Here is a 22,150-nt window from a genome sequence, read left to right on the forward strand (position 1 = left end):
CTGTCAAACGTCTTGAGCCGACTCCTTAGTGCCACCCTGTCGTGAAATGGACCAATCACGGCTGCAGTGCACCTCTCGCGGACAGTGCGGTGTCTCGCGCTGTCATTAGATAACTTTTCACATGTGATTTTCGCGTATCGGTTTGCGGTGTCCTTTTGTTCCGTGCGGGTATCCGGTAGTGCAGCAAATAAAAGTTACAAAATAATAAATTTCGATTGATAAACAAAGCCAGTGAAATCGGTGAAAACGGGGCAAGTGGCAGTTTTAGGCCTAGACTGTATTGGAAAGAAAAATTTCGGAGCCAAAAAAAAAAAAAAAATAGTTTGCACGTGAATTTGGACGTCACCCGTAGCTGTTGCTGTTTCAGCAGAATATTTTAATCCGTTGTTACTGGCGGTGTGTTTGTGATGTGGGGGGAGATCAAGTGATTGGCGTGTAACCCAAAATCGGAAGAAGTGATGACATTTTATGGAATGTCCAATGATTGTGCTGAAAAATATGAATAGTTTTGTTCGATTGCATGCAGTAGGCGGCGTCGCCTAGAATTATTGTCGAGAAAGTATAAGTGAATGGTATGTGCTACCTATAAATTGCTACAAAGTATTAATCTTTTGGCGTGAAAGGTGAAAAACGTGGCAGTCTCAGTTTTGGCAGGCAATTACAGAAGTTATACATAGTTTTGATTAGCTTTGTTGGACCAAGAGATGTATGAAAAGTTATCTATTGGAAAACATAGGTTTAATATACAATATAATTCTTTTTGTGATTAAATGCGGCTGAACCATTGTAGATAATATTTCTCCATTGTGTATTAAATACGAAGAACTAAAATAATTTTATCACATGCGATGGAATCAAGCTCCAGCAATAGATGCTGGAACGTAAACAATAATAAATTAGACACTGTACATAACCTTACTTATCCATAAGGTCGATGATTTTCATGGTGGTTTAAAGAAACCAGGTACGAAACGTTTCTTTTAATTCAGGTACCTACTGCTCGAAATTCACGGATTTCCTCTGAACAAATTTGCCAATCTTACTTGAACTATAGTAGTTGAATTGCACAATGTTATTTGACTTTGGGTTCAAAAACTTGCCGACGTAGGGCTGCTCATTTAACTACAGCAATAAATATTGCGTCGAACCGCAATAATTTGTGTTCAATCTTAACATAAGGGTTCTATTCTAGCGGGTTTATGTAGCTTATATTTAAGGATTTTTTTTATACAAACGAATGCTTAGATACTGCCTACAATCATTTCCAAGTTATACCAACGGGATAGTCCTCGACAGTCAGCTGATCGGTTAACAGACAGGCTAGAAGCATGTGGTAGGTCACACCGGATTATAACCTTATCATTTATACACGAGAGCGATTGCACAACGGTGCGAAGTTTGTTATGAGTTCTCATCTTTACTTCTCTATTTAGCGCATTCGTGGCTTAAATAAACAAAAAACTGAGTTTATTTAAAACGTGACGCAACCAAGCCTGATACCGCTCAATACCCGGGATAGAGTGATGGCAAGATTGCAAACTTTCAAGATAAATGTTTTAGCATGTATGCCAATAAGAATTCAATAATAAACGAAACGGAAAGTTAATAATAATATACGTTCTTGCGGAATATATTCGGTAATCATCTATAATTCAAGATTGTGTTGATAAATTTATTGGACGGGTGCTTGTTTTACTAAAAAACAAGCTGTATTTCCACATCAATTCAGCAGCAGTTCCCAAGACTAGTTCAAACCTAACTATGCAATACCATCTAGCGCTAGCCGGCGGTAAACGAAAGTCATATCTTCAATTCATCTGCGACAATCCCTTAGCTGACATCCAGCCAAATCCTCGTTAAATGAACTCATGAACTGTTGAGCAAAGAAGCCGCAACTCTCGAGCTCAAGGCTTGCAACTTTAAGAATAATAGCTTCTTAGCCTCGTTTGGATGTTTGGATCTCGGGTGGGATAGGCTGCAAGAGTCAATAGAATCGTAGCATGAGCCTCACAGCTTCGTGTGCTTTCATGTGCTCAAATATCTGGCTACGAAGTCCGCAAAAAAAAAATACCAGGTCCAGTTCCGAAAGCGGAAGGCAGCAACCAAGCCTTTGCTTTGATTTTGGCAAAAATATTCCCTTTCGATTAAATCTATATGAGACTTAATAGAAATTCTTAATAGAATTAACGAATAAACGAGAAAAAAATTGTAGACTGCAGCACTTAACTTGCCTGGTAGTACTTGGTAGCCTACCGACTTTCGTCATCTGTACGATGGAAATCTCTACAAGCAGTGCCTGTAGCTTGTGATTCATACGCCTTCGCCACTCTACGCTTTCAGTTTCTCCGTGAGCAGCGTTTCGATGTTCGCTCGTCGGATCACCCCCTTAAGAGTGATGTTGAACAGCATGCAGGATAAGCCATCCCCTTGTCACAACTTTTGTCGCGTCTTGAAGGCACTCCAGAGTGTCCTTGAAATACGCAAGAAATACATTACTCGATGCAATGTAGCTCTGATCAGTTGTGGCATTATCTGCCATAGTTTTCTCGATCGACTGTATCGCATGCTGCTTTGAAGTCAATAAAGATGCGATGAGTGGGCAAGATCTGCCGAATGTTAAAAATTTGGCCCGTGATACCCACCTGACAATTTCCTACGAAGTCCTATGCTATCGGCGTAGCAAGATCTGAGAGAGTACCTTGTAAGCGGCGTTTACCAGCAAGCCCATGGCAGACAACCATGTTCTCGCCGCCAACATCTCGTGTGTGCGAACATGAGATAGCAATTCAGCACTGCGTTTCACTCAACTGCCAGCAGTCTGATTTGGGCCCGCTGTCAAATTTTGAGCCCCGGACATGCTGTCGCTGACGTTTACTGCAGCTCGATATAGAGATGTCGATGGGGTGTTTACCAGCGATATATCACGATAGATGCAGTAGTCGATCCGATCACCCTTTTTGTTTCCTTCTACCCATTCTTCCGGTAGCTTCTGTTCCTCCCAAATCTTGTAAATAATCTAGCTTTTGCCAGCTTCTCTCGGTCATGTTCACAAAGCTCTGCCGGTAGGCGGTTTTTACCAGTGGCTTCATTAGTCTTCAGCCACCCGATTTTTGACTTTTTCTGGTTGATTTTGAGGTGATTTAGATAAAAGTCTACACTTGGCTGGGTCGTGGTTGAGCTCGTAGACTGATACGGTTAAGAAGCCATGGACAATCGGCCCTCGCCATTAGGAGATCAGCTACAAGGATTGCTCAACTCAGATTTCTAGGGTGTCCAGTTCAATTAGCATCAGCATCCATATCTTGGTAACTGGAGCGGATTGTTCCAAGGCAGGAGGGTGATTGAGTGAATTTGCGTTGTATTTTCTCAAATCGATCAGCGCCGTTGAGATAACGGGGATTCCAGGCCGCCGAACAATATTCCAGCGTCGAACGGACACGCGCGCAGTACAAATTCTTCAAGCAACGTATGTCGGTGAAGCTTTTCGCAGTGCTTATTACTAGGCCAAGACTGCGGGATGCTTTAGCAACGATGTTGCTGATGTGCTGCTTGTAGGTCAGCCGTAAGTCAAGAAGAACTCCCAGATTCATGATGCAGGACTCTCTTTTAATCAGTTCACCGCCTAGATGATAGTTAAAAAGGATAGGCCGTTTTTTCCTGGAGAACGACGCATTCCACATTTACGTTACACCATCTAGAAAAGTTCTCCAGTTGCTGTTGCAGAAACATGGCGGCTTCTACTTTTTTGACTTCGTGATGGATCGTAAGATCATCAGCAAAGGAAAGCCTGGGTCCTCGCAGTGAAAAGTTTATATCGTTGAAGCATAGTACGAAGATGAGCGGACCTAGATGACTGCCTTGTGGAATACCGGACAAAGCAAAAAACTCGGTGGGTAATGATTCTCCGATTTTAACAGTCACACGCCGATCAGCCAAGTAGGACTTCAGTCAGAGCAGTAGGGTGCCGCCAAGTCCCATCCTGTCAAGTTTGGCAATCACAATCTCATGATTTAACTTACAAAAGCAGCAGAAAGTTCGGTATAAAATGCATCCGTTTGGAAACGGTTCGACATGGTATCCGTAGCATAAGTAGTCAATAAATTGCTTACAATGGTAGAACACTGGTTCCAAAATTACTTTTTCGAAAAGCTTGGACACCGCGCACAAAGCGGCGATACCTCGATAATTATCATTGCCCTTTTTATCGCCTTTCTTATGAATCGGAAACACAAACGACGTTTTCCATAGCGTCGGAAAAATGCCGCTAGACAGAGACCAATTGTAAAGATGACGAAGAGGAGCAAGTAAAACTTTGGTGCATTTCTTGAGAAGAATAACGGTTTCCCCGTCCGGTCCAACGGAGGTGGACGGCTTCATTTCGGATATCCGGAAAGCGGAGCATTGTTTGCAGCCAAGGAAGTTTGATCAGCTGACAGTGTCTCACATGAAAATGCACTGGAGAACTTCTCGTAGAAAAGCTTACAATTTTCATCTGCATTCGTTCCCGTTTTGTCTCTGTACTTCATTGCTGAAGGTAGACCGAATTCTTTCCTTTGTTCGTTGAAGTATCTCCAAGACGAGCGCGGCGCTGTTTTCAGTTTACTCTGTATATTACGCAGGTAATTCGCATAACAGCGTTGGCTCGTTCGTTTGTATGCATTGTTATTATCTGCCTGTAATGATCACGCAGCGATAGACCACCATATTTCGAGAGCCTTCTTAGAGCTGCTCTTTTCGATGTCTTCAAGCGTCGTAACTCTGCAGTCTGCCAAGGTACATGTTTCACGGATGGAGGTGTGCGTTTAGGAACATGTCGATCAATAGCCAGCGTAATTGAGGATATTCGAGAAAGTCTGCACAGCAACATTGACATCGTTGTTGTCAAGAATCTCGTTCCAATTTATATCTACTGTGTTACCTGACTCACTGCGAATATGCGTTGTGTTCGCGGGATCGTGTTGGTTCGAAAGGTTTCGAAAAATATCGCCCTTGTATCGAAAATATCGTTAATTTTGATCACTAAAATTAACGTACTTAAACGTTATATTTCAAGTGCCAGTAGTACGCAATAATTGTATTGTGAAACTGAATTGTTATTTATGTAACTTTTTACAAATTAAATGCAATAACAAAAGCACAACTTTCAATAATACGCATATTCGCAGTGAGTCAGGTAAAACAGTAGTAGTATATCGAGAATATCAGTCAGTTGGTCTAAAATCGTAGATAACGGCATCCGCTATGCTACTACTACTACCGCTTATTTAGATAAATTTCGGAAATCTTGGACAAACGCAGCTAAATTGGTTGCCAACAAGTCTGTACTGACCCGCATGGCAAGGGTTAACTCCAATTTTCGCTAATTTTTCATGTAGACCAAATAAGTAATGTTAATTTGTTTGATAATTATTAACGATACACCCATAAATGATATAAAATTGTTTCATGGATATGGATTAAACTTCTAGCAAATTTGTTTTATTGCATAATTGAGGCGTCCAGATTTTGTCGCGAACAAGCCTTACAGCTCTCCTACTAGGATACCCGCGCGTGCCGGTTCAAGTAGAGTCGTCCAGGTCCACACCGATTATTCCGTCGTGATTCATTTCATACACCGTTTCATAAGTCGGAGTCGCCCGTTCCGGATCAGTCGCTATTGTAAGCCGCCCCTAACCAAGAATTCAACCGCGTACTTGGTAAGGAAACTACGATCCGTGCAGAGGGGTCATCGTCATGAGCCGTCCCTAACCTGGAGACAGGAGCTCATGGCTGACAAGACTATTCCTTTTGCTAACACTCAACGGAAGCATGAGTGCCTCCTTCCTAAGTAGTCGGTATAACGATCTTAGTTTCCACTGGGGTTGGTTACACCATTTCCGTTATGATTGCTCGTAGCCCAGCTGGTACCATGAGAAGGTAGGGACAGGACTTACTGGATAAGAGCCTGTACAAGTATACCTTATTACACAAGTAAGAAATTAGTTCACTTCAAAAGTCTAACCTGAAAGAAAACAGAAAATTCGTATGCTTAGAACTAATAGTTGCGTAGTGTTTCCGACAAAGAAAACAATTACAAACTAAAATCAAGCTTTTGTTTTTTTACTCTTGGCCAACCGTGGTCATTCTTTGAAACACAAACAAAAGAAAACACGTCTTTACCTTATTTCCCCTGGTGGAAAGCAACATGACGTGTGTGCCGACGAACGAACGTTCTGTTCTAATTAACAAGATTTTGTTGTCAATTTCGTCATCATTGCGTCTTGACGTTGAGTTTTTTTTGTGTTATTTCCCAATTTTGAGATAAAAGTTTTCTAAAAATAATCAAAGTGGTTTTCGATTCTACTGTTCAACAAACGGCGAAAAAAATGCAATAATTGTTTAAAGGGCGTCCAACCTGCACAGCAGTTTTCAGGCCAACTTTTCAGTGTGTATATTTATTAGAGATGATCTAGAAGTTGATAAGCTTGCTCGACTCATCCTACGCTATTGTCCCAGAAAACGTCTCTTGCTGTGGTCGGTGTGGTGACCGAGGCATGGTTAGTTTTTTGTGCCGCCTAGCCAGGCAGCACGCGTTCAAATGCTGTAAGTATTCATCAATCGTCGAACGAGGCCGGATGTGCCAAAGGGCCGCCGTACAACAATTTACTTTTACCTACTGCGAATCTGCTTCATCGCAATAAAATGGATATTTTTAAATCAGACGCGCTTTTGCCCTGCCAGCGCGGGCGAATACGGTGGATGACCAAGCAGAGGTCGTTCGTACTGTAAACCAGCTGTTCTTTGTTTACAGCATACCGAATTAATTTTCGAATAAAGCGCTGTAGCACGTCACCGTTATTAACATTTAGTATGTGATTTGTCGAAGGACATTATGCGTATTGGTTATGCCAATCTAACCGGAAAGACTGGATTGACACTCAAAACTTAACACGCATGAATCGGTTAAAAATGCTAGCATTCGAAACAAACAGATTTTATGTAGTCCAATCACAGCAGCAGTCATGTGATTGGTATTTTCTCATCGTACCCTTTCTGGTCAATCACATGAAACGTCGTAGGTACAGTGTTTTTGATATATTTAGAATGGCCGGATATACATACAGTAAGTTGAACAAGAGAGGTATAGTAGCGACAATCGTATTGAATCTCTGTTTATTCATCGATTGGCAGGATCACACATACAGACACTAATGTGTCATAGTGTGGTTTCTTTCATTTTCATATTTAGTTTGTAAGCAGTTTTCTTTCTCGCTGAATAAGAAGAAGCGTTTCGCATATTTGCTTTGTTTAGGATTAGATAACATGTGCCGAGCAGAAAAAAGAACGGCATTTCTAACCATCTCTTTGGTGATCTATATTTGCAGTGAATCCCCAACCACCAGCCCTGTAGTAGAATCCAAACAGACACAAACCGAGAACGGTCTCGGTTCTGGAGAAGACCCCCCTCCCAGAACCGAGATATTCCCGCCTGCAGCAACCTGTAACGGTTAGGAGCCTATCATCGTGGAAGTGGATTCGCAATATTTATTAGTCAATACATTATACATAGAGCCTTAGAATATGGAATTTAAAATACTTAATGTGTCGGCTGTGCGGACAATTCCGACAGCGTCACATTTTACCGCAATGGGCCGCGGTCACATGTACGATGCAAGCTTTCAAACCTTTTCGGGAGAAAAGTGAGTAATCTTAGCTTTCACTATTGTTTGTCTTTGAAAAAAAAAAAAAACTAAAAATTGTTTTCCGACGCGCAGATTAATTCGTGGCTTGCCGTACAGTATTCCGGCGGTCAGTCACCACTATGGCAATGCTTTTACACCGAATGATGGTGATGAGGAGTTGGAAGAAGAGGAAATTGATACGGAGGAAGAAGGATGTACTGAACGACAGATTCAGCAGCAACAATTTGGCATTGCCGATATAAGCGACGGCGAGTACTACTACGAAGAGGAAGAGGTAAGTATCCTGTTGCTCGGTATGAGCTGTGATTCGAAATAGGTTGCTTCCTGATTCACAGGTTTTACTAGAATTCTAGCTAATTTTGACTACAGAAAGTACTAAGAAAGGACACAAAAGTAGCTTTAGGTGACACCTTGCCACGATTTCTCATAGACTATGGATTATTGTATAACTTTATTGAAAAACTTGCCTTTTTTCGTTTTTATAGCTTAACGATTTGGATTTTTTTGCATAAATTATGGTGAAGGTGTCACGGTAGGACATGACAAAACAAATCTTTTGATTTCATAGTCGTAAAAGTCGTGTTTTGGTGATATGATTTTCAGTCCGTGATTTTTACTATGAACCGGTTTGAAACAAAAGCAAACAAAACTGACAAAATGGTAAATTAAAATAAACGTCCAACACAGACAAATCCAGACGTATGAAGAATGCCGCCACTTTTTTTATGAGTAAAATGTTTCAAAATTTTGCTGACTTACGCTAAGACTGATGCATGGAGTCACAGTAGACATTCATTGTCAGAATTTAGCATCAGCTCGAGCAGCACGTTCCTCATAATCATGTGGAAGATTTGTGTCTGTTGACTATGTATCTATGAGACGTGATATTTTGAACCGATTTAAAGAATGTCTAACCATCGACAGGAAAACGGAAGATGTGACAAAGGCAAAATCAAAGCCTTGGGTTTAAACGTTTTCTAAAGACTTGACCCTTCTTTAGCGACAGACTTTGCAGCCAGCTGTTAGAGTACAGGATAATTACGAACTAGTGGCAACCATGACTGACTGACTTCTCTAGCTGCACCGCACGCACAGTCGACATACGAGCATACGACTTACTGGCTTGTTTGACCATCATGGTACCTCGAAGTTCACTGGGAGCCGAGCTAAGCCAATTGATTCTAAAACTCATTCGAAAGGATAAGTTTATTTGAAACGCAAGTTATCACCAATAGAAGCGACAAAAATTACGAATGAGTAGTTATGAAAGAACCTTTGTTGGCGACGGAGCAGAAATGTTGCGAGTTGCGACAAATCCTTGACAAATTCCAAGAATTCACCATTATAGACTTCAAGGCTTCGATTCAGTCAAGCGAAATGAGCTGTGGTGAATTAAGCTTGAACATGGTTTTCCACCAAAACTGACTAGACTACCCTTGGTGGTTCAAAATCAAGCGTCAGAATAGCCGGTGAGACATTAGACTCGTTTGTGACAACCCTTGCTCTTGACGGACTATCGAATTGGCTATTCAACATTGCATTGGAAGGTGCTATTCGAAGGGTAGGCGTGCAGGGAAGATCCTACAGTGGTCCATAGTCTCTTACTCAGCATTGCTACCTACTCGTGTACCAGCCGGGATACGAGCAATCTCGGTAGAGATCAGGTAACCAACCCTGGTAGAAACCAAGGTCTGAACCACTAGAAAACCAAAGCAATGAACTCCGTAAGTAATAATAACTCTAATCGGAACAATCGGCAAAGACCCAGACGACGAAAACGAACTAACGATTGGAAATTAGGAACATGGAACTGTCGGTCTCTAAATTTCCTCGGAAGTACACTGAAGTTGCTTTTTACGCGGTTTTTTTATACGCGGTTTTTTTATACACGGTTTTTTACGCGACTATTTTCACGCGGTTTTCGGAATTTACGCGGTTTTTTTACGCGGTTTTCGGAATTTACGCGGATGTGCTCAAAACGTCTATTTTTTCGCGTAGTGTTGAAATCCACAAAGTTTTTTTTACGCGAAATTTTTGTTTTTTTTACGCGGTTTTCGGAATTTACGCGGTTTTTTTGACGCGGTTTTCGGAATTTACGCGGTTTTAATTTACGCGGGACGTATCCTGCGCGTAAAAAGTGACTTGAGTGTACACACGTGCTTTCTATAGAAGTGAAGAGCCGCAAGTTCGACATCGTAGCGCTGCAGGAGATATGCTGGAAAGGAACGATGATACATACGTATAGGGATGGCATACCACCTACCAGAGCTGCGGCAATACACACGAGCTGGGCACAGCTTTTATAGTGATGGGCGAGTTGCAGAAGCCCCGAATAGGCAGATTAATAAACAAAAGCCGATTCATTAATATTAGCATAATTAACGTGCACAGCCCTCTCTTCGGAAGTACCGATGATGATGACAACGACGAATTTTACGCGCAGTTGGAACGCGAACACGACCGCTGCCCAAGACAAAATCATCGTCGGGGACTGTAATGCTTAGATTGATCAGGAGGAGGAATTTAAACCGCTGTTTGGACGGTTGAGTGCACACCCGCAAACGAACAACCATGGCCTAAGACTTGTCGACTTCATTCGGATCACGGAATCTTGCGAATTGTTGGAATACCATGAAAACAGCCATTAACGGCGTAACGGAGAACGTCCTTGGCAGTGTGGCACCGAATCGACGTAATCAATGGTTTGACGAGGATATTGGATGAGAAGAACGCAGCGCGGGTACAAATGCTGCGTAGAGTCACCCGTCACAAAGTGGAGACAACAAACCCGACTCTTCCAGGAAAATAAGCGCCAGCAGGAGGAGAAGGAGTGCGAAGAACTCGAGCAGCTGTAGCGCTCTCACGACACACGGAAGTTCTATTAGAGACTCAACGAATCTCGCAAAGGCTTTGTGCCACGGGCTGAAATGTGCAGAGATAAAGACCGTGCGGTGATCGAAAGGCGGAAGCAGCACACTACGGCGGAAGACCATGATAGCGGAGGAAGTGATCACATTGGTCAAGTAAGCAACGAAGATTTGCCACTTCCATCGATAAGGGAAGTTGAAGAAGCCATCCAGCAGCTGAAAAACAACAAAACAGCGAGAAAGGATGGCATTGGAGCGTAACTTATTAAAATGTGCCCGAACAAGCTGGCCGGTTGTCTGCATCAACTGATTGTCAAGATTACGGAACGACTACCGGAGGAGTGAGAAGACGGGGTTATCTGCGCTATCTACAAGAAAGGCGCTATGTTGGATTGTGAGAACTACCGAGTGATCACTATCCTGAATGCCGCCTACAAAATGCTGTCCCGCTAATAACCAATAGATTTGTGGGAAGTTATCAGGCCAGCTTCATGGAAAGTCGGTCTTCAACGGACCAAAACTTCACCCTGCGGCACATCCTCCAGAAGTGCCGCGAATTCCGAGTTCCCACGCATCATCTGTTCATCGATTTCAAAGCCGCATATGATAGTATAGACCGACAAAAACTATGGAAAATTTTAGATGAAAACGGCTTTCTGGGTAAGCTTACTAGACTTATCATGGCTACGATGGATGGGATCCAGTGCTGAGTGACAATCTCGGGTGGATTGTCGGACCCATTCGAATCTCGCAGAGGACTTCGACAAGGAGATGGTCTTTCCTGCCTGCTATCCAATATTGCACTTGAAGGTGTTATAAGACGAGCGGCGATCGAAATGCGGGCACGATTTTTAATAAGTCCAGTCAATTTATCTGCTTTGCTGACGACGTGGAGTTTTCGTACAGCGGGTGTTAAGAATAATCTTTGGCGGCGTGCAAGAGATCGGTGTATGGAGACGAAGAATGAACCACAAGCTCGCCTATATTCCCAGTACCCAGTATTTAGAAAATGGCAAAAGCTGGACGGATACGTTGTGCAGGACACGTTGCTAGAATGCCGGACAACTATCCTGCAAAAATGGTTTTCACATCGAATCCAGTAGGAACAAAACAAAAAGGGGCACAGCGAGCGAGGTGGCAAGATCAGGTGGAGCGAGATCTGGTGAGCACTGGGTACCTACGAAACTGGAGACCAGCTGCCATGGACCGAAATAGATGGAAAAATTTTGCTACGCAGGCCCTGTCATAAAACGTTAGGCCAACTAAGTAAGTAAGTAAGTAAGCGTGCAGAGAAGCGGTACCATCATCGCGGAATCTTACATGATCCTAGGGTTTGCGGACGACATCGATATTATCGGTGCTAAAAGGTGATAGAAGAGGCGTGCATGCATCTTAAAAAGGAAGCTTCGAGGATATGGCTCATAAATTCTACCAAAACAAAGTATATGGTGACTGATAAAGAGCATGGTAGCCCTTCGGGTGTTGCAACGGCAGTGGTGATAGATGGTGATACTTTTGGAGCGGTCGACGATGGGAGCCGTGAAGTAATAAGGCGGATGGTGGCTGCCGACAGGGTCGTATACGAATTACGTAGGCAGCTGAGGTCTCGTAGCATGCGACTTCGTACAAAACTCGCGCTATATAATATACCAATTCTCCCGGTGGTTCTCTACGGTCACGAAGCGTGGATGTTAAAAGAGAGCGATTGACGAGCTCTAGGTGTTTTGAGCGTAAGATCCTGCGACTAATTCCCGGCGGTATATCAGAAGAGTGTGGCGCAGGCGCATGAACCACGAAATTTATCAGTATTCAAAGATGCGGATATTTTGAGGCGTATAAAAAACGGCAGTTTACAGTGCGATGGCGTAGCACGGCTGCCGGATGAGAGATTAGCAGAAGTAATATTCAGAGGAGAACCCGACAGAGGCCGTCAACTTCGAGGCAGACCACATACCCATTGAATAGCGCTGCTAGAACAGCAGGTGTTAGGGGCGACTAGAGAGTGGTAGCCCAAGACCGTGAAGCGTGAATATGATTCCTAAATTCGGCCCAGATTTGATAAGCGGATTGTCGTTGAAAAAGTAAAGTTATAACGATGAAACGTGCTCTGTTGAAATATAGTTTGATTTTGAATACAGTCCTGGTCAAGAATATTATACCTCGTTCGATCGGCAGAGAGCCATGGCAAACTGTAAAATAAAAAACATGGTTATGTTCCCATAAATGCTTCTCGTTTAGCAAACAATCTGCCGTTACGGGCTGAAAAATAATGTATTCGTAACTTCTGGAAACGCAATCCAGAAAGTTTATCGAAACGAATGCTTTCAGAAGACGTATCTGCCTCTGCTGGAGCAGCATGAGGTTAATTTGTTTTTCTGGTCCTACATGGCAAGCTGTCATTACTTAAATTTTATTATTCAAGTGGTACAGTGACAATTGCGTCACTATAGTTATCGTGGATTGGGTTTGGCTGATGTTTCGGATCAATACTGGTCGATTGCGAATGCAGATTACAAGGCTGATGGAGAAGAAATGTGAACCGAAAAATTCGTCAAAATCGCGCTTCCTAAAGAGGACCAACTGGATGAAGAACCTTTTTTGTACATCGGCTGTGTGCATAAAGGCCAAGCAGGCTGAAGATCAAGATAGCGAAGGAAACGACTTCGTTGGAGCAGCAATCGACGGAGATATGCGTTCCCCTACTCACAGCGAATGATGAATTACGGTAACCCTATCCTAATAGGGTCACTTTATCTATAAGACAACAATCGAGTCGACAATCTGGATTGTGAGCACTATTCAGAATATAGCCAACAATGTGCTCTCCTAATTTATCTTCCGTGGACCGTCGCCACTAGCCAACAGATTTGATAGAAACTGGCAAGTTGACTTCATGCAAGGTTTGTCAAAAACGGACTAAATCTTCACTGCAGATCCTCCAAAAGTGTCCCGAATCTTGCAGGGAATTTCAACAGGGTCTTTCCTCTTCTTGCTCTTCAGTATTGCTGTGGTAGAAGGTTACATTTATGAGGCTTAACCGGATTTATATATGATTCCGTTTCCCAGAATTTAGGTAATTGCAATGCGACGAATGTTCGAAGGCGTTCGTAGCGATTGCCAAGTTGAGGTTAGATATCATTTCGTAACTGACAAGAAAATAAAAACGTGGTAGAATTATGGACAATGTTACGTTTCTTGACGACGCGAGACATTCCTTGATAAAATCGTTCAAGTGTACGTGGTAAAAAACCTTTTTTTTTGACAAACAACTGACTCTTCTACGATGTTGCTAGTAATAATGTCATAAGTTTCACAACCCTATTTCCATAGTTAATACAGAATTCTGATTACATCCCAATTTTACGAACCTGGCGCTGCTGTACGCTAATCGCCTCTTTACCGTTTGCAGATGGATGTCGAAATGTCACCGGCTATCGAGGTAATTTCGATTGATCCGAACTGTGATTATGATTCGGAGGAGGAAACCGACAGAGAATGCCTGCAGCAGCAGCAGCAACGGTCGACGACGGCAAACCAGTTGGAGTTTGTAATAGAACACCCCTTTGACCAGCCATCCGTGGCGGGAGAAACGGTCATCGAGAACGTTTGCGTTTCGGATGACGTCGAAACGACGGCGATAATAGAAGCTTTGGAAAGTGACAACATAGAAGCTGAGCTGGAGAATCTTCATCGTGATTCGGATGGCGAAGACTCCGACAGTAGTAGCAGTTCAGACAGTAGCGCTAGTAGTAGTAGTGCTAGTAGTAGTAGTGCTAGTAGTAGTAGTAGTAGTAGCGCAAGTAGTAGTAGCGACAGCGATAGTAGTACTGATAGCGATAGTGACAGCAGTAATAATGACAGTGGCGACAGTAAACAGAGCAGAAGGAACGCTTCCGGTTCGGAAAATGAAACCACATCTACAGCGTTCAGTCCTTTGGGTTTAAATCATTCTGACCATGAAGATGGAAGTGTGAAAAACAAAGAAAATCTGCAGCGTGTATTGGAGCGTCGGAAATTGATGGCCAAGGAACGTTTGAAGCGTAGAAATAGCACCGATAGAAAGTCGTTTTCTTTGCCGCACTCTCCGGTTGTGCCAGTTGAAGCAGCCGGATGGCCGCAAGACGCTACCAGCTTGAGTTTCGAGGACCTCGACATATCGACAATTGCCAACGAGCTAAGTCCATTGAAGGTTCCAGGGCGTGCTGGCGTGGCTGATGACAGCTTAATAGAAGAGATGGCACAAAGCAATTTCGATTTGGCTTCTTACATCACCGATGATAAGTCTCCTAATGTTTCCCACTCGGCTTACAACGCGGCACAAAAGAAACCGCAAAGTCTACGCAAAGCTTCCCCTGTTAAAAAACAACTCAAATCACGTGGGAAACAGATCAAAATGCTGCGAGAATTAATGATTTCACCGAAGTCTAGAGCCTCTGACTCGGCTGGTACACGAAGAAGCTGTACAAGCAATGCACGCCGAATCGTGGAGAATAGTGATTCCGAAACGGAACAGTCTGAAGTGGAAGCAGACATTACAAGCAGTAGCAAGATTTTTGGAATTGACCAATTAGCTAATAAATCGAAGCGAAAGGATGATGATACCAAGGCTGATCCAACATGGAATCCAAAACCTGTTCATCGAACAATGGCTCAGACTCACAAAATAACAGCCATTCCTACGCCAGCTGTTGCCAATGAGGCACTGCCAACGGAAATAGGAACAATCGACGTAAAACCCCAAGCAATCCCAGTAAAGTCAGTTGAAAGCACAAAACAAACCAGTTCAACAGTCAATAAAAGTAAAGTACTAAGCGCTAATTCACAACTGGCGCGCAATAAGGTGCTATCGTTGATGAACAAGAGCAAACAACAGAAGTGTCCTGTCAAAAAGAAATCCACCAGCTTCGTCGAACCAAAATCAAACAATGTCAGTAAGCCGAAAACTCCCAGTTCGTCAGAGCAACCAGAAAAGAAACCTCAATTTACCTCCAACATTAAACTTGATCATGACTATTGCTCACCAAAGAAAAAACTCACCGTAAACTCGTCAGCATCCGGTGTTTCGCAAAGGAAGGCAATTGAGATTCCCTTTTTGCTGCCTACCATAGACCAGCCGAAGAGAAAGAAGAAACAATTGAAAAGTGTCAACAAACAACGGCCCCAAGAGACGGATATCAAAAACAAACAAACGGGTAATAACTGTGATAAGAAAAATAGTCAAAACGTGGAACGCGTCGAAAAAGTGGTCTCCGTAAAATTAGAGCCAGTTGCAGAGAAAATAGCGGAGCATAGTAGTGCTATCGATTTGGCTAAGCCACAAGCGATACGGCAGCAGCAGCCGCCCAAGCAAGTTTCACTATTGAAGGTCAATCAGAACAAACCGTGTGCGGAGCAAAAACCAACAACTTACCCACTCAACGTAAATGTCAAGTCTGAACCCTTACCAATCACCAACACCCAATCGAACACCAAAGCTGAACTGCCTGTTAAAATAAAGAAGAAACTGAATCTTGAAGAATACAAGAAAAGACGTGAGTTACCAGCGGAGGAGAGTACACTCCCGGCGGCCGCTGCAGCAGAAATTAGCAGCAGCACTAGCAGTGATAGCGTGAGTACCAACAGCATTTCTTCCAGTAGCGAGGAGCTGATAGCAACGGATCAGGCTGCAAAGAAAAGCCAGACACCAGCGCGGGGCGTTCGTGCTCTTGCCCCTCTGGATCCGATTTCGGCAGCTAGACTGAAAGCGCTGCGAATGCAGCAACTCAAAAAGGAAGCAGCTATCAAGTCGACCGAAGCGAAGATCATTCCAAAAACTGTTCCTACTACCATAGTGCCGCTTGCAGAAATTACCTCCATCAAATTCGACGAGCACGGAAATCCTGTGCCATACGACAAAAATGCCGAGAAAAGCCAGTTGGAAACGAAACTGCACGTGGACTTTGAAGAAATCGTCATCGTTTCGATGGGATGCAATACGGACCTCACAATCGACCCTAGACGAGCAAAACAGGAGACTGTTAAAATAAAAAATACTTCCACCGAACTGCCAGAGAAGTGTATAGCTAAAAGCGAACTTCTCTCCAACATTACGGATACGATCAAGCGTTGCCAATCATCCGGACCGGCTATTATTTCCAGCAGCTCGCTGATTTCAGGCATCCACGAAATGGTCATCAAAAAGAAATCGGACAAGTTGTTGCTCACCGGCGGACTAGCCAGTCAGCAAGGTTCACCGAACATCGGTGGTTCCCCACCGAATGCATTTTCACCCGGCAAACCGGAGAAAGCAGGTGGTTCTTACGAGTCGTGTTCTCCCTCATTTGACTATGACGAAACCAAACTACGTCAAACAGCACCAGCACAAGAAGAGAAACCGGTGGAACATGGTGAAGACAAAATCATCATGCATTTACGTAAAGATCGGCAACGGCCCACCTGTATTTCGGTAGCAATTCAAACTCTTCCTCTGGATCGATTTCCACAGTTGAAGATCCTATCCCCAATCAAGAAGAAGCAAAAGTCACGCAGCGTGTCGAACAGCAGCGTTGAATCAGTACAACAACGAAGTCGCAGTCGACAGACGGAGGACAGAGATCGCTCGCGTCGACAGTATCGCCGACGACGCAGTAGAAGCTCTTCCGTTGAAGAATCAACAAGCCGTAATAGATCAGCTAATTCGTATCACAGCCGCAGCAAACACTCATCGTCCAGGCGAAGCCGCAGTCGGTGCAGATCTCGATCATGCTCTAGATCTGGCCGCTGCTCTAGACGCAGCCGTAGTCGCAGCCGTAGCCGCAGCCGGTCGTATCGTTGCCATAAGAGCATATCATCGGAAAGACGGTCACGCTACGATAGACGTGATCGCCATCGTCGGGACCAAAGAGGAAGAAAACGCAGTTACCGAAGCCGGTCATCAAGCTACTCGGACAGCAGTCGATCTTCGTACTCTCGTTCCAGGTCTGGTTCAAGGCGATCACGTTCGCGTTCGCGGTCGCGGTCGCGGTCATCTTCTCAGGCTAGTCGGATGCTGCAGCAGCAGCAGCAGCAGCAAAGCAACAACTACAGGCAGCCGGCAGTATCACCTGGTGCGTTTTCAAACAGTAAAGATGTAGCCTTGGCAATGTATTGAACTAGAATTTTATTTCTTTCCTTTCAGAACGAAAAATTGTCTACGTGGGGCGATTGGAAGCATCGTTGAAACGAGACGATTTAAAGCGGAAATTTTCGCATTTTGGTCGTATTAAGCAAGTCACGATTCATTATAAGGGATCAGGGTAAGAGTCAATGATCACATCTGAAAAAATATATCGTTATTCATAGCCTTTTTTAATTTAATTTGACAGTGCAAAATATGGATTCGTGACATTCGAGAAACCGCAGGATGCCTACAGAGCCATAGATGAAAGCGGATCCGATCCTAATCTGGGTGGCTACGATGTCAGTTTTGGAGGGCGTCGTGCCTTCTGTCGAACGGAGTACGCTGATTTAGGTAAGGCAACCCTCAAACCATCATGCTTTTGTAAGCATACCGAAGCATTAATCCTAATCCATCTTTTGTCATCAAGCCCGAAACCGTCAAGCTAACCTTTCGCGTAAACCTGTATCCCTTCGGAAACGAATCCTTCTGAAGCAGTCTCTGTTGAGGTTCATATCGCGTTCGGAAAAGATACCATCAATTAACAGCGTATTTCTTCTTCTTTTACTGCTATCGCAATTTACTTTTATTAGATGGCGATCTCTCCCAGGACCATGAAGCGGTACCCTATTTGGCTCCGGACGGAACGATGCTCCTTACGCCGAATCCTCTGAGCGTTATGCCACGTAATGACGGGCCCGAATCGTTTGAAGATATGCTGAGAAAACTGAAAAAGGAGATTATTGCCAAAAAGCCGCGCAAATCATGACCACTGTGCCAAAACGTGAACGTGAGTCCCAGGTGTATGTTTTTGGCGTGTTACACAGTACTGTCGGCGTATTAGGTTGGTTCCTGCTAGGTTTGTCGTTGTCCCCCGTTCGACTGATGAAATTTCAAAGAACAGCTGGACAGATTTTGTGAATAGTTAAAGTTGATTCATCGTTTTACAATGCTTGATTGTCGTTTTGGCACATTTCCCACGTTTTTTACAGACTTGTGCAGTTGTACTTTTTTTCATTCTAACATTTTAAAGATTTCCAATGGCACACCCGATAATGATTTTTGCAGCAAAAATATTCATTAACGGTACAAAGCTACCCCAATATTTTTTTTATTTTAAAACAAATGAAATAAACTTCAAAATTTACGCTAAGGTAGCTGCGTCTTACACAGAAACCGTGTGATTTTATAATTTATATTTATCATACAATCAAACTGTCAATAAAAAATAATTGGAGTCTGTTGCATTGTATCTGCTAGACAAAATTTTCTTCGTTGGTTTCTGATTGCGAAATTCAAGGAGAGTTTGGAAACCAGTTTTATAAATCAAATCAAATTTTATGTTTCAGATTTCTATTCTATTCGACTTCTTCGCTTATTTTGATACTAATTCAAAAACGATTTGACCAACGGTTTCAATTTTTCATTCATTTTATTTCATTCGACCACCGGAAGTGGTTGGTAAAATCATTCTAGTGACTCGCAAAACAAACTTTGTTGGTAGACGTTTGCAAAAGATAAGCAAACAATAAGATTTTAATTTTTCATTTACCTTTTCTTTTGTTTTTTAATATTTTTTAAAGATGAAAACACAATTTTACAAGAGCTAGGTAACATTGGATGGAGTTTTTTTTCGTAAGAAACTGGAATGTTTATTTGTTTGAGTTTTTTTTGCCACTCACACTTCCCTGGGACGGATCGCCGTAAAATTAATATCAAAATTAAAAGCCGAAATGTCCATAGAATCGAAGTCCGAAATAAAAACAATACGATTTTAACTCAAAACTTCGACTGCTGAACACCTTCAACGTAGAAGAATTATGGAGAACAGTATGAATGTTTACTTGTATCTGAATATGCAGCTCTATCATGAGTAATTTTTCATTGTCTCAATTTTATTCAATTGTTAATGGATTACTTGTTGAATGGTAAAGATTTTTTGCTCAATTTTCTATTAATTGTGTAGTTAATTAACTAAATCGGCAGGGTGGTTATTATTTGAAGTTTAATTCTTTCAAGTATGGCGCTCCAAACTATAGGTGTATGTATTGACCAGCATTCAAAAATTCGAATTAAAACAAAAAATCAGTGCTTAAAAAATACAGATAAATTTGCAGCTTAGCTTGTTTACCACCGCGATAAGCTGTAAAACCATATTCGAGTGACTAGACTATCATAAGTGTTGTATTTTGCGTAAACAATAATGAAAGAAATCAGGAAAACTAGACGTTTAAAATCTGTGATTTTTTTAATCCTAAACAAACAGTTCCCAGAGGGGCTATTTTCAGGATAGGAAATAAAATACGTTCACTTCCACGATTATAGAAGCTAAGTTTAGTGTTAGCAAATCGACCGTCTGTCAGGGCGGTTTTCTTTTGGTTTTGTTCGTCAATTAGTTAACAACTTAGTACATATTGAATGGATCTAGATAGCAGTTTTTTTTGGCAATTGATAGCTTTTCAATATTTTGACTTCGATTTGTTTTAGCAATAGTTTAGTCAGTTAATTTTACTTATATATACCTCTTTATTGAATTAAAAATATTGTCATATATTTGTTAAAATACAAAATGTAAACGCTTGTTCGTCACTATCCGAATTCCGAAGATCGGACTTTTGAACTCCATTGAAAATCTTTGGGATCAACTCGAAACTTGAAATTATTCAATTTCTAATAACCTACCTCTACTGTCGCAAAGTGCTGTGATATCAAAGATAGCTGCAAAACTTACGAGTTGGCAAACCGTTAGAGAAAATCATGCCTCTCGTTTCGATGCTCGCTCGTCGGATCACACCTTCAAAAGTGATCTTGAATAGCATCAGGACCAGCCGTCACCTTGTCTCAACCCTCGCCGCGTCTCGAAGGGACTCGAAAGTGTCCCCGAGATGCGCACGAAACACATCACTCGATTCTAGCTCTGTTCTAAGCTCTGTTCAGTCGGGTCAGTTTGTCTCGATCTCGATCCACTGTATCGCTTGCTGCTTTGAGGTTAATAAAGATGTGATGCGTGGGTACGTTGTATCACGATCTCTGTCCTCTTCCTGGCGATTTTTGTTTTGGTAGAGTTTATGACAAACCCTATCCTCGCAGGTTGCACGTCCAGTTACCTTCGGGGTGTAATGCTGGCCTAACAACCCAGACGCCGTATGCTCGAATCTCGGCTGGGTGCTGCTGCAATAGAGTTAGTAGAATCGTGGCAGTATCTCTGTAATTGTCTTGTACTCTAAAAACCGGATGTGTAGTCTGTCGAGGGTCAAGTTCTAAAGGACCTTTATATCCATGGCTTGACTTTTATCCTCGCGGCAGGTTCGTCCTCAAGATGCGTGTACCCCTCTTCCACAGCTCTACGGTTAACACCGATGATATCGATGCCGTCAGCGAACCCTAGAAGCATGTGAGATTCCGTGATGGTTCCGCTTCTCTGCACGCCTGCCCTTCGAATAGCACCTTCCAATGCAATGTTGAATAGCAAAATCCATAGTCCGTTTTCTTGCTTCGAATCATCTAACGTCACAAACGAGTCCAATGTCGCACCCGCTGTTCTGACGCTTGAGTTTAAACCATCAAGGGTAGCCCGCAATCCGGCACAGCTCATTTCGTTTAACCGAATAGCACGCCGTCGTGGAGCGTCCCTCTCGAAAACCGCACTGGTATTCGCCAACAAAGATTTCCTGCAACGGTCTCAGTCTTTGAAACAGGATACGGGAGAGCAGGGATAATTTCTCCTCAGAATAAAAAAAGAGAAGAGAAAAATTCACATTTTACTCCGTTTTGTTTGAACTTTTCTCTTTTTTACTGATCGCGATTGCTCAGCAACCTGCTCATTGTTCTTCTCATTGAGGAATAAACTGAGCAACAAAGTGTTAATACACTTTTTGGTTGCCCATGATATGGCACAAAAAAACTGTTTAGACTTCTCACAGCGGCAACAGTGCAAAAAATGTTGCATATGACGATGGTAGATGATAGATATGGCAACAATGTAATTCCCGTGCCGTTGCTTGCTGCAGCACGAGCGATTTTGAAAGTTTCTCATTTTTCGCACAATGAGAATCTAAAGTTTGTTTATATTTCATTTTATTTTTGGTCTGTTTCTCATTGCGTGGATGGATTTCTCATTTGTGGCAGCAGTTCTGCTCATTGTGTTGAATGAAAACAGTTGCACTATTTGCACAATGAATAAGGAAATGGCAAACCTGCGGGAGAGAATTTTTGTATGCAAAATTGAGGAGAGTATTACCACGATGGTTGCTGCATTCAAGTCGATGGTCCTTTTTGTAAATGGGGCATATGAGATCTTCCAACCAGTTCGTAGGTAGTTCCTCCTCAGTCCATAGCTTAGTATCACCTGACGGATTGCACAATGTAGCCATACGCTTTCCGACTCCTAAAAGTCGAGCGGGGATGCCGTCTTTTTCAGCTGTTTTGTCTCTTTTCAGCTCTCTAGCTTCTTTTTTAACCGCGTC

The 22,150-nt window shown here is 42.8% G+C and overlaps 1 protein-coding gene across 1 annotated transcript; it reads left to right on the forward strand.

Moving 5' to 3' along the window:
• The first annotated feature begins 78 nt into the window (after window positions 1-78).
• Window positions 79-20,201, forward strand: LOC128741713 (serine/arginine repetitive matrix protein 2). Its single transcript, XM_053837702.1, has 7 exons — window positions 79-572; window positions 7,365-7,679; window positions 7,755-7,956; window positions 13,959-17,634; window positions 17,706-17,823; window positions 17,893-18,038; window positions 18,278-20,201. Exons 2-7 carry the CDS (start codon window positions 7,561-7,563, stop codon window positions 18,451-18,453), a joined length of 4,437 nt encoding a protein of 1,478 aa, XP_053693677.1. The 5' UTR covers window positions 79-572; window positions 7,365-7,560; the 3' UTR covers window positions 18,454-20,201.
• The last annotated feature ends 1,949 nt before the right edge of the window (window positions 20,202-22,150 follow it).

This window comes from Sabethes cyaneus, chromosome 1, assembly GCF_943734655.1.
Source record: "Sabethes cyaneus chromosome 1, idSabCyanKW18_F2, whole genome shotgun sequence".
NCBI lineage: Eukaryota > Metazoa > Arthropoda > Insecta > Diptera > Culicidae > Sabethes > Sabethes cyaneus.

Bases quoted from the DNA above. Each gene is read 5' to 3' on its own strand.
- LOC128741713 (XM_053837702.1), top strand. From the start codon at position 7,561: ATGGAATTTAAAATACTTAATGTGTCGGCTGTGCGGACAATTCCGACA. The intron at 7,957-13,958 runs GTAAGTATCCTG...TACCGTTTGCAG, and splicing joins ACTACTACGAAGAGGAAGAG to ATGGATGTCGAAATGTCACC. The intron at 17,824-17,892 runs GTAAGAGTCAAT...TTAATTTGACAG, and splicing joins ATTCATTATAAGGGATCAGG to TGCAAAATATGGATTCGTGA.